Raw genomic sequence first — 13,117 nt, forward strand, 5'->3', positions numbered from 1 at the left:
TATATATCAAGAGTTCTCTTATTGTGGTACAAGGATTTTCATATCACCAGAGTTTCATGCCTCCTCAATGTTTCTCATAGACAGCTCCTCTAAGCACTGACTCTTCCTAGTCCTTGCAGCAGCCATCTGACTCCAGTTCCCACCAATCCACTCTTTTATAACACTGTTCTTTTTGGCTACAGGTGTGGCCTGTTAAGACCAGGCCTGCTCCTAATCTTTAGCAATTGGTTCAGCTGGAACTCTTTAGGGGATCAGATTACATTCTATACCACCTTCATTTACCCACACTGTATCCCCCTGCAGGGCCATGACTGCCTGGCTCTGCAGCCCACATGGAGTATGGGCTCTGCCTCTCCCTCCACTGCCTGTTTAATCAAGGAGGAAACCATTGTCACCATAGGGTTGCTGAAGGGCTCTGCCATCTCAAGTCACACTTCCCTGTGGTTTCAATTTGTTTTGTGTCAGTCTTACCAAGAGGGTAGAAAGTCAGTTTTTCTCTAAAGACAGCAGCTGAAGGCTCAAGCACCAGGCTGCCAGCAGTGCAGATACCTGCTATTGCCCAAATTTTAGTCTTCTTTTGTTAGGACTGATAATACAGATCCTTTCTGGTATTATTTTGGTATTAATTTTGTTGGCCTCAGAGGAGCTGTGGCAGGGCTACACAAAATGAGGCTCTATCTGGCCCTTTGCCCCTAATAACAAGGAATCATTTCTCTGTATTGGAACAAGATGGTGATTGTGCTTTTTTCCCCAGCTTTGTGAAAACACTCTAAACAGAGGGAAAAATTAGTAAGTATTTTACTGTATTGTTTTTGCATAGCAGAGAGGATGGATAATTCATTCTGGATTCTCTCTTGCTTTGTCAAATAACAGGGTATATACACTCGCTACAAAACAGCAATTTTAAAAATTAATTCCACCAAATTAGCACTGTAGTGTTTCATTTTTACACTGACCTGACTTTCCCTACCACAAAGCCTTTGCACATCAGCTACTTGAATTCTAAAAGGAGTATGGGGTCTCTTTTGTCTGTAGCACCCTATTCAGTTCAAAAAAACCACCAGGTTTTGCTGTACTTGAAAATGTCAGTGCCCCAGCACATGAGTGGCTAGTGTGCCTCCAGATCCTGAAGACTGAAATCAGATTACCTTTGAATGGTGTTAGTTCTAAGTTATAGTCCCACATATGAGTTTCTAGCTTGATCTCCTATTTCCACTAACACATTTATAATTTTTGTCTTTTTAAGGTGGTATTTATTAACTGACATCAAGATTTACTACGTTCCAGTTTTAAATATACAGCATACTTCCGACCTCAGATTCCTTTGAGACAGTATTTTCAACAAAAACAGAGGAAGCAGAAAAAATCGAAGAGTGAAAATTCAAAGGAACAGCTGATGTACAACTAATTTATGGTTTGTTGACATTAAAACTGTTAGTGTAGCATTTAATGCATTTTACATGGTGTTCTGTACCTCAGACTCTATCTGTTAAGGGTCAGGGAAGCAATATTTACATGCCTAGGTTTAAAATGTTGGCTGTGAAGGTTTATTGACAGTTGAAAACCACAATGTGGGCAATAAAAAGGATGTGCCATGCATGGTGGTGAAACCAGGAGCAGGTTCTATTCAGATGAGCTAACAATAAGTAACAGGTCACCTGGAGAGGGACTCTGATGATCTGAGAGAGCATGAAATGGGACAAAATGTGTGAAAAGTAAGCAATCTCCCTCCAGTCTTTTGGAGGGAGAAAGACCTTGGGTTAAGCAGATACATAGAGATAGTCCAAGGCACCACATACAGAGGGTGTGTCCTGAAATTTTCATGGTATGAGGAGTCAAGGGGATGGTGGTGTACACAGGTATGGCTCTCTGTAATCATTGCAGCTTATGTGGACAGAGACAAAATATCTTTAGCTCTGGTACTGCTGCTAATTTTGCTCTAACAGCCCAAGGTACCGTATGGACTGCTAATTCTCACTGAGAAGCTGGACAAGCTCCAGGCAGAGCTTGCTGAAGCTCTACAGTGCTGCTCTCCACACCACTAGCAGTACCCAGGCTGGCTGAAGAAAGCTGATAAAGGCACAGTGACTGCTCAGAAAAGGTTCTGTACAGATGAGCTGGGTGTAGGTGTGGTAAGAAGGGCAATGTTTATAGGTGAGTGCTGCAGGCTGAATTAAATGGCTTGAAATGTGTCTTAATGTTTCTGGGATTTAGTGCTTGAGTGAAATGCTAGATTTTCCAAGCACTCTTATGTATGTATGATTTTTCATTTATTTGAGTAAGAAAGACAAAAAGAATAATACTGAAGAAATGCAATGAACAGTATACATCACCTAAAATAATGCTTTAATCCCTCTGAAATTTAGGATACTAAATTTAGGATACTAAAAGCAAAGACACGCTGTGGAAGTTCTTCTGAAACACTGCAAAGAAAAAAGTGCTATTTTATGCATCTGATACATTATTTTATATGATTCTGACACTTTGGAGTACTTCTGTATTCAATGAGACTAATCAAGTGTCTGCAAACTGGGGCTGCTTATAGGTCTCCACACCTTCTCTCTCCTTAACCATCTCTCTTTTTCCTGAAGTTGGTGTGTTCCTCCAGAAGCTTTTCCAGGAGTTTCTCACCAGGTTCAGTCACAACAGCTAACCCAAATGTCTCCACAAAGGTGCTGCTCTGAGGCTGGCCTTCTCACTTCCCTCCTGATGCTGCCCAGCAGTGAGACTGCAAAGAAACGCTCTGCTGGTGCAGAGACAGCTATTGCACTAGCCTGTGCAGCAAAGTGGGTCTCACTTCACCTGCAGGGTTTTGCCTCTGCTTTGGAAAGCAACAGGAGTGTTTAGAAATATACTGCTGATTACCATATTTGTGTTCTGTAATTCTTCACATGTCCGACTCCACCAGGAGCTTAACTGCAGCCAGTGGGATCTTACAGTCATTAACATTTACAAGGCAGCAGTTCACAGTTGTTGAACTAACAACTTACCTCTAAGAAACTGATTTTTCTCCCCTCTAAGTATTGACACGTGCTCCACTGACTATGCTGCTTATTCACAGTGACAGTGTGTTTGGTAGAATTTCATGTTTTCACAGGATTTGTCTTGTGCAGACAGTTTCTAATTTACCTCTGCTCTTGTTTTAATTCAATCAGCTGATGGAGTGCAGCTGATCTCATGGCACATATGGCTGCTGAGGTTTGAAAAAAGGCCCTGAATATTTGATGGGTCGATCCTTAATGCTTCCTGCTAAAGAATTAGCAAGACTGCTAATGAGCCAGGGATCCCAAGTGGGGAAGGGAAAAATACAGAATTAGATTCTGTTTACATTCTTTTTTTATGTTGCTCAAATAAGAAGTGCAGTGCTTTACAAACTCTGATTAGATTCACAGGGTGGAGGGAGTCAATTAAATCACTTATCAAAGCCATCACACTTAAAATGTCATTTTCATAAGTGGATGTCCTGTGGCCATGAGGAGTCACAACCTATTTCAAGGCCATCTGTGGGTGCTTATCCCTCCCTGCACAGGAGGTTCATGGCACCAAGGAGAGCTGTCCTTCACTGGGGCGGATGTTCACAGCTGGAGTCCATGTCCTTTCACTGCCTCCCAATGGCTTTTTCTATCTCCTCTGAAAGAAATTATCTGTCCTCCCCTGCAGACCCCAGCCTGTCTCCCCACTGCTCCATGCCATTTCAAGGGATGTGGCTTTTTCTGTGTTAACTGGCTGCGCTCGGGTTTTCTCCAGCCCTTTCGCTGCATTCCTGTTTCTCCTCCAGCTTCCTGCTGTCTTCTCATTCTGCAGCCAAACACTGTTTGCAGGCCAAACACTCAAACTGTGCCCCTCTCTACCCAGTTCAATGACACTGCTCATGTCAACAAAATATCCAGGGAATTCACAAGGAACCTCTTCAATAATCAAAAGCTCAGCTTGCCTGTGGGTCTCCTTCCAACAAAGCTACCACAGCTCTAGGAAATCACAGCTAAGACTGGAAGAATAGCCAGATCAATCTCCACTTACCTTACAAATCAAGAACTGCCTGCACTCAACACACTCCCTTACTTAACTCCATAGCAAATATTCTCAGAGTGCCTCCTATATTGACTGCAACAGTTAACTTAGTGGAGAGGCAGGATTCTTGTTGCTCCTGTTTTTTGAAGGTACTACAGTGAAATAAATGTTTACTTTAAACCCCACCAGTCATAGCAAAATACAGAGCTCCACACACTAATAAAGTCAAATAGAAATCAGCCAAAATTACTATCATAGAATCACAGACTCAATGGTTTGAGTCAGAAGTGGCCTTCTAGATGTTTTAGCTCCAACCCTCCTGTCAAGGGCAGGGACACCTTCCATCAGACCAGGCTGCTCAGTGCCCCATTCAGTCTGGCCTTAAGCACCTCCAGGGATGGAGCATCCACAGCTTCTCTGGTCAGCCTGTTCCAGTGTCTCCCCACTCTTGGAGTAAAGAGTTTCTTCCTAGTATCTTATCTAAACCTAATCTCTTTTAGTTTGAATCCATTCCCCCTTGTCCTGTCACTACATGTTTTTGTGGAAAGTCTTTCTCCCTCTTTCTTTTAGGCTTCCTTTAGGTACTGCAAGGCTGTAATTAGGTCACCCCTAAGCCATCTCTTTTCCTGGCTGAACAATTCCAGTTGTCTCAGCCTTTACTCACAGGAGAGGTGCTCCTTCCCTCTAATCAGCTTGGTGGCCTCCTCTGGACTTGCTCCAACAGGTTGATGTCCTTCCTGTGCTGGGGATCCCAGAACTGAAGTAATCTTGCTTGGCCAGCCTGTGTTTTAGCAAGGAAGTGAGTAGGTTGGCTTTGGCAATGTCTCAGGAACTCGCATAGCAACTGCTCCATGCATGGTGGAACAAAGGGTATTTGTGAAGTCTTAACTTTTATTTTCCACTTCAAAGTTTTCTATCATGTCCTCCATGAACAATGCAAAGCTTACAAGGAATTGCCTTTTCAAATCTACTAGCAAGAAATGAGGCTTTTCTCTCACATTTCAACATTACATCTTTAACTGGAGTTATTTACATTGAAGGCTCTCAGAAGTTTCTCTATCCTCAAAGTGTGTGCCTGCAGCTGGACAGAGAAGTCAGCACACTTTGAAGAAGCTGCTATAAATTAGTGCATGGGGTTAGATGAGGTTCAGGATTCCTGCAGTGATTATAAACTCTACAGGAGGCCTTACAACAGCTCCAATCTCAACAGGGTTACTGTCTTGTTAATCAACCTCCTTCAGGACTGGAAGAGGTTCTGTGCTTCAGTACTTGGGGGCATTCTCTGGAAGCTGCAGTTTTGTGCAGAAGGATCTGTCAGTTTACAAAGTCTATAGAGCTTCGATACATTTGGGAAAAACAACATCAAAAAAGGCTAGACTTAAGCTGTGGCAACCTGTTGCAGCAGACAGCAAAAAAAAAAAACCAAAAAAAAAAAACCCAAACTATAAAATCTTGTCACAGTGAGTGCAACATCAGATTTGGTGATTTTAAAGCCACGCCTAAACTGATTTGCAGCCCAGGTCCAGATGTTAGTTCTGGCCATGGTCACATGCTGGAACCAGAGGGTGACAAGATCCATGCACAAACCTGCCTCTTCTCACCTGCTGGGGGAAGGGAACACAGGGAAGCAGATGGAGCAGACCCGGGGCACACTTACTACTGCCCTCACTCTTGACTGCAGAAACATGGACACGCCATGGAAGTATCTGTTTCATGGAAAAGCCACAGCCTGACTTGTGCAGGGAACACATCACCTAGAAAGAGGGGATGTTTTCTGCTTTGTGTTGTGCAAGAGACAGCCTAAGTAGGGTGAAACATTCCTTAAAAGGATGAATTTTAAGCATCTTCTTCCTTTTGCTGATGCTCCATGTATTAGGAGTGGCCCTTCCCATAATAAACACATTCCAGCAGGCCAGTCGTCTTTTCTGAGGGGAACACAAGTATTTCAGCTGCTGTGGCTTTTCATTGTCTGCCTTTGGGCACGTGTATAGCAACTTCATATTTTCTGTTTGAAAAGAAGCTAAACTTCGGCTTTATGATGTGAATAGCACCTCCAACAAAACCATGGAAATGGCACTCCTTATAAACAGTCTGTTTCAGAAAAGTAGAAAACCTGTGTTACAACTTCATGGATCTGATCAGGACAAAAAGGGGGCATGGAGAGGGATGGAAATATCTAGATGCCAGTAAATTACAAAGTGAGCAGCAAAGGCACATTATGACTGTTGCTGTTTCAGTAATTACCAGTAACAACAACAACTCCAGATCTGGATTTGTATTACGAGAGTACCTAAGCACTGTTTTTGTAATACACAGCAGTTTCTTGACATAGAAAATCCACTTTTCAGTACAAAAGAGAACAGATGGATATATCTGACCTGACAGAGTATTACAAGAAACAATTGGGACAAAAATGTTCAAGCATGAGAAACAGTGGTAGAGCCCTGACCTCATCACTGGTTTTCCACCATCCTTGGGAAAAAAGAGCTTCTTAAGATTGGGAGGTAGCTATGGAGCTGATTGGGAAAGTTTTCAAGGCTCTTCCCAGATCTGATGGGAAGTATTGGAGAAATTAAGTGATGCAAAACTTAGTAACTTTTTGACATCACCAGCTAAGCTAAAATTGGGATTTAATTTGTTAGCATGGACTGGAGGCCTTAAAATCAGAGACAAATAGCTGTACTTGATGTGATAGAGAAGGAGATGACAGTGGTGAGATGTGAAGACAGATGTCTCTGGGCAAGATGTCAGGCTGGGAAAATGATCTGTGCAGCAGCATGAATGGAGGTGGGTAACACTGCATTTGTCAAAAACTAGGAAAGGATGCAGCAGCAATCAAACTGTGTAAAGAGAGTTTTGGACCAAAGACTTACACCCTTGAGAAAAAAGAGCTTCAGTCAGAAATACTATAGAGTAACAGCCTGGAAGATTTACGTGTAGTCCTAGACACAGAGACATAAGGGCAGGTCAGAATAGAAAGTGACGCCCAGGTTTGCAGACATGGAAGATGGGCAGATTGGTGAGGTTACTCATCGTGAAGCTTGACAAAAATATTTCTTGAGGAACATTCCAAAGGAAAAAAAAGAGAGAGCAGCAGCTGTGTTCATTGTTTTGGAGATGTACCTTACCATCTTTAGCCAAACAGTGCATTTTTCTTCTCAGATGGGGTCTCTTACATACCCATCTTCCTCTGTGTGGAAGGAATTGTGCCTCTTCTGCATTTTTGCTTAATGGCATGAGCCAAACTACAGAAACTAAAGGAGGAAGACCAGTTTCTCTGACTGCTAATTTTAAAAGCCTTGCTTTAAAATGAAAATGGGAGCCTAAATGTCACATCACACCATGAATTCATGATATCTGCCACTAATTTGTAACAAACCAGCAGGGACTGTGGCTTAGGCTTGTTGAATATGCACCTAAGTCCTAACAAAGCCTACTTTGTAAATGTTAGCTAAGCAAAAGCTCTGCCAGTGAAGTCATAAGCAATACATCATCATCACCCTTCCCTAAACTCTTCATCCAGTTTAAGAATTAAAAGCTGCATTTAACATATTGAGGGAGAATGGAGAAATGCCTTTAGAAACAACAGGCTTGATGCAGTGCTAACCTCCAAACCAAATATTTATAACCCTGTAGTTTATAAATCATCAGAAATATTTGGGTGATGGAATATCCAAGAGGTAGAAGCACATACAGTTAACAGGGAGGTTTTATCATTCCATCTACCTTGCTTTGTGTTTCAATCACTATTACATCAGACTTTTAAGCATTGTGAATTATCAAATCATCATTTTTGAAAATGAACCAAAATAACCAGGAATTAAAATATTACAGAAAATTTTCACTGTTTATAAATATTTCTGCCACAGAAAACAATCAATATCCAAGTTAATTCAAGCCAAGATCTGTCTGGATTTGTATTAATTTGCTTCATGAAAATAAACTAGAAATTACAAAGACAAAAGAAATAATAATGAAATATGGAAATAACTACAGATTTTGCACATTATCATTATGTAATGGACATAATAAAAATAATGACATTACATAATTAAATCCAGGTGGAAAATGACCTTCCTAGACCTCCCTTCAAAATTAAGATTTTTGACAGTCATGATTAATGGAAACATGCACTTTGCATGGTTTGTAAACCTGAAACATCATTGTACATTTCAGTTTATAATTTATCCCATTATCTGCTTCTCCATGCATGAAGGTCAGCTGTACAGGCATAAAGTAGCAGTGAAATCCACAGGCTTTGAAACGTTGTTCTCACAGATTTTTCAATTATTTTTCATGAGGAAATATTTTTGCCTACTTTTTCCTTAGAAAGATGACAATCTAAAAGAGGAAAATTTTAACACCAGTAATTGCACTATTCTTGTTATTCTCTTGTCTTTTCAGAGCAAACACAATTGGACTGGAAAAAATGATTTTTTTAGGATTCCTACCCGCAATATTTCTTCAATGCAGCTGTTATCTCCTGTTCCACTGTCCTGTAAACAAAGAGAAGACAGTTTGTTTAGGTTATAAAACGAAATAACAAATAGGTCTGAGGACATGGTTGTCACATGAAATATATTCCAACCTCTATTAGAGATTCAAAATGAGACCAAGTCTTTCCAGCATCTGAAAAGTTGCACTGCTTAAAATTCCCAAATTATTCCCTATCAGCACCACAGGAAGATGAAATATTTACTGTGTTTACTTATCATTGCAACATATTTCTATAAATTTAACAGACTTTTTTTCACACCACTTTTGAGTGCTGTTCTTGCAGTTTGGACTCTACTGTGTATGAGTAAGCAGAAGCAAAGAAGTTATTGCATGTACATGGATCCAATGTGCATTTATTTCTATTAAGTAAATAACATCTCTCCACATCCTTTGTGCAGCAGAGCTCTGCAGTGAGACTGTGCAAAGGCTGAGGATGTGTAGGGCAAATGTAGATGTGATGCCGAGGGGAGAGCTGCAGGCAGCAACACTGAGCATGGGCACAGCAGTCCTGAGAAGCTGTGATTTCCTAAAATGCCAACTCTAAGGCCACCCTTGCATTGTGGGACTGAGGGCACAGAAGAATTCGGCTCTCCCAAGCAGTAGGACTCACTCCAGAGCTACTCTGCAGAGGGGAAATCAGAGATTTGGCAGGGCAGCTGGAGACCATCCAGATGGTGCCTCACCTGTGTGCTCAGCCTGGGTGTTCACTGGGACCCAAACTTCTGCCAGCAAGGGCAAAGCAGTGTGAGACACACATCCCTTCCCTCCTGCCTGCCCCCTGCCCACAGTCTGCTCACACTGCCTGGCACACCTGGGAAGAGAGGGCACGCTTGGATGGAGGTGCTGATGCCGAGGGGGTGCCCATCTCCTACAACTCTCCACAAGATACAGGTGGCTGCTTTGTCCAGAAAGCTGTCTGAGGATTTCCTTCACCATACTACAGTCCCTGACAATTCCCCAAAAAAAGGCTTTCTTCTTTTAGCAGAACAGAACTAAATCACAAAGCAGGGGTTTGAGATCTTCCCATGTGGGGAAAGGGGGATAGAAAAAAAATCCATCTGGTAATTACTGTACCCAAAGAGCTAGCAGAGAGGTGAGCTTGGTCTTCTCTTGTTTTCAAAAAAACCCTGGATGCTCTGAATTTTCAGGTGTGTACCTGGAGATATATCAACGCAATTCATTTTTCCAAATGAAGCTCTTCTCATCTGGAAAACAGACTTCTCTACCACATCTGTATTTGTGCACCCAAAAAATCACGAGGGATTTTCAAAAATGGATACCGCAGCCTACTAAAGCCAAATGATTGCACTGACCAATTAGTGCAAGTCCAGGACACTTTAACCACCACTCTTCAGTCTGAGCTGAGGGACTGAGGACATCTGGATCTTCAACTGCTTAAAGCCCACCAGCTGTAACCAAGGTCAGGAGAACAGCAGCCATGCATATACAGAAGAACAACTTATGTTTTCTAATTTTTGTGACTGTTGTTTCATGCCAATTCATAGGAAGTCCTAAGTGTTTTATTGCCTGCACTCCTGCTAAATCTTTGGTGAATATGGCCCTCAACAAACAAATTAATCAACTCTTCTTGATGAAACACAGTCCATCAACTTTACAGTTCCCTACAAATTACACCACTGATTTCAAAGGTAAAGGTACATGTGGTGAAGTCAGACTTTGAAGAATTACTCATATCTGATATATGGATGCTGAAGAGAAGCTGCTGCCCTGAGCAGATAGCCATGTTCTGACCTCAGACCTGCCCCGATGAGCTGCACAGCACCATTTGTGATATTCCTGTCACAGGAGCAGGAGTGCAAGTGTTCATGTTGCCAGTGAACCTAGCAAGATGGAGAGTCACAACAATCTCTGTATATTTAAGAATTTAAAAGTTAATATTAGATAATTGCTATTTTTTTCTTCTCTGTGGGTTTCCATCTATTTCTTCCCTTTCCTTCCCGAAGCCCCAGTTTGTTCACTTGTTATCCCACTAACAGTGGAGAATGCAAAGCCCTCATCATGAGTGCCTTGTTTAGAGAGCAACCAATTCACTGCCATCCTTAAGTTGTCTGTTCTAGTCTACTGCCATCTTACAGAAGGGATGAGATGACCATATGATCTTATGCTGTATAGAGCACATTGAACATATGATAAAATTATGATCTCTTTCTCTGTGAGGATAAAAATACTGAATGTGAATTTGGCAGCAGGCTATTTCAGACTAGGATTAGGAACAAGCGTCTGTTACAAAATTAAATAACTCCTCAAGAAGTGTAGTGAAAAAAGTCTGCAAGTACTCATCAGCAAGAAATTTTGCTTTCTATTACCTCAGAACTAAAACTTCAGGTTTTCTTTCTAGCCCATCATCTCTCTGGGCAGGAAGTAAAAGCTTTTCACATCTCCCTCTCAATATCATCATGCACCATTTCAAAGGGTGAAAAATAGGCTGGAAACACAAAACCAAAGACAAGATATGTAAAACTGATATAATATTTGGGGAAAATTCCCTCAATTTCTACATTTTCCTCTTTGTTTTTCATCTCTTGAGTGCCAAATGTAAATTTGAAATTTTTTTTGAGTATTTATTAACATCTTAACATTACTGTTGATATCAAACTTTCTAGACCATCCACTAAACCTCTACTGACATTACAGAGGAACACGTGCTGCCATGGAATCTGGCAAACTGAATTTAACTTCATGGCCACAGTCTAACTTGAAAAAAAAATGCAACAAAAGCTGGCACACATTTCTTGAAATGTAAATTAAAAGAAGGGATTGCATTAGCTGCAGGGAGCCCTTGACACGCTATTTGCTTGGGTGGACTTCCCCATCCGAGCGCTCTTGCGTTGGTGATGCGGCCCCTGCGTACGGCTGATGTTGGCACTGCTGGCAGGCTCTGCAAAGCAGTCCCTCCACAGGACATTCATGCAATAAATGTTTCCATTATTATTTTTAAAAATTAAAATTAAAACCGAATAAAGGTTTTGAGGCTGCTGCTGCAAACTAAGCTGAGGAGCTGCTCCCCTGTGTTTGTTCTGACACTGATGAACCCGTCTCGTTTGCCTTCCCTTCTGTTTTGTGATCTGTCATAACAAACTTGCCTCACTGAACCTCCAGTGGACCATCATTGAAATACCGGCAAGTCTTGGGGACCTGTCAGGGAAAGAGGGCTCAGCCTCTTTTTTCCCCTGCGATGCTGTGCCCATTGCCCTCGTCCCTCGGTGAGCAGAGCCTGCAGAGCGCCAAGCTCTGCGCCCAGAGCCGCTGCCGTGCAGGATGCGCGGAGCTGCCGCCCAGGATAACGGCAGCGCTGCTCGAGAAATAGCCGGGAGCGTCGTGCTGCTGATAACACGAGCAGCTAATTACCATGCAAAGCACAGAGAACTGTAAGAAACAAGACTGACTAAAGGCTACATAGAATTCTTGGGAAACGGGATGTCATTTCAAAAAAAAAGCTACCTCTGTACAAATTTTGTTTGAGAGCGTTATTTTTTCTTCCTTTACCAAGAGCGTTCACATGGAGATATATAAAGAAACCTCTCTGAAAGGAATTGCCTATCTTGTGACACTTCTCCCTCCTTTAAATCTTTATGTTGAGGAAAGAAAGAAAAAATCTTCTGCAAGTATCTATATCCATTTTAGCCCAAGAGATTTTTATGATGCAAGCTTTTGGTGCTGTCATTATTTGGACTGTGCTAGGTGTTTTTACAAAGTGTCCAGAAGCTATTGGATTTTTGTCTCTCATATCAATTAGGCGTGAGGACGATCTCCAGTAGCCTGAGGTACACACACATCCTCTTCCCCTCAGTGGGAGCCAGGCTGGTTTTGTCACCTGCAGCCAGCAGCATGGCAGTGGCCACCCCACGTCTGCCCCACGCTGCTCAGGCACAGCACAGCGCTGCTCACTATGGGGCTGCAGGATTCCCCTGGGGCCTGAAGGGAAGATTCAGGCACTGAATGCTGGCAGGCAACAACCAAAATCCACAATGAAGCAAAATAGGAAAAAAAGGGGGGGGAAAATCCCACCTTGATGGACCTTAATCTGAAAGCATATTAGAAATGCTTCTTTGCCAGGCACACACGCACAAACAGAGACACATGCTCATGCAACATTTTCTATGCAAGCCATTTGCTAGAAAGGAATATCCACTATGAAGAAGTAAACTCCTTATCTTTTTACTTATCCATAAGTATGGCTTCTGCCTGTTGGGTTCAGGAGAACCATTACTCTCAAAGTTTCCCTTCAATCATTTCTCTAAAGAGATATTAACACATTCAAGTTGTTGAATTTGCTGGAGTTTAACAGGGTTCTGTGCTAGAGATTGGAGATGTGATTTCAGGGGGTTCTGCAGAAATATCGCCAGGCTGTGGAAAGGAATTTTGGGGAAGTGCTATTTGCAGATGTCCAGGAAAGGTTTTTAGACATGCCAGGCTTAAGTTGTTACTGCTTTCCTTACATATTCTACATCCTCCAAAATGGTCTTTATGGAGTGGTTGTGCTGAACCCACAAGGCTCTTGAAGAGAAAAGGAAGGACTCTGAACCTCAGGAAAGGTGGCCTGGTAAAAAGATTTAAGCTCTATAAAGATCAACCTAGTTAAAAATTT

General features: G+C 42.0%; 1 protein-coding gene across 2 annotated transcripts in view; it reads right to left on the reverse strand.

Moving 5' to 3' along the window:
• The window catches only part of AFF3 (ALF transcription elongation factor 3), a 325,784-nt gene that overhangs the window by 169,474 nt on the left and 143,193 nt on the right, over positions 1 to 13,117 (reverse strand). For both annotated transcript variants that reach the window (XM_074535783.1, XM_074535782.1), the window contains exon 4: positions 8,463 to 8,507. In XM_074535783.1, the coding sequence (XP_074391884.1) occupies positions 8,463 to 8,507 (45 nt within the window). The remainder of the gene's footprint in view (positions 1 to 8,462; positions 8,508 to 13,117) is intronic.

This window comes from Zonotrichia albicollis, chromosome 2 (assembly GCF_047830755.1).
Source record: "Zonotrichia albicollis isolate bZonAlb1 chromosome 2, bZonAlb1.hap1, whole genome shotgun sequence".
Taxonomy (NCBI): domain Eukaryota; kingdom Metazoa; phylum Chordata; class Aves; order Passeriformes; family Passerellidae; genus Zonotrichia; species Zonotrichia albicollis.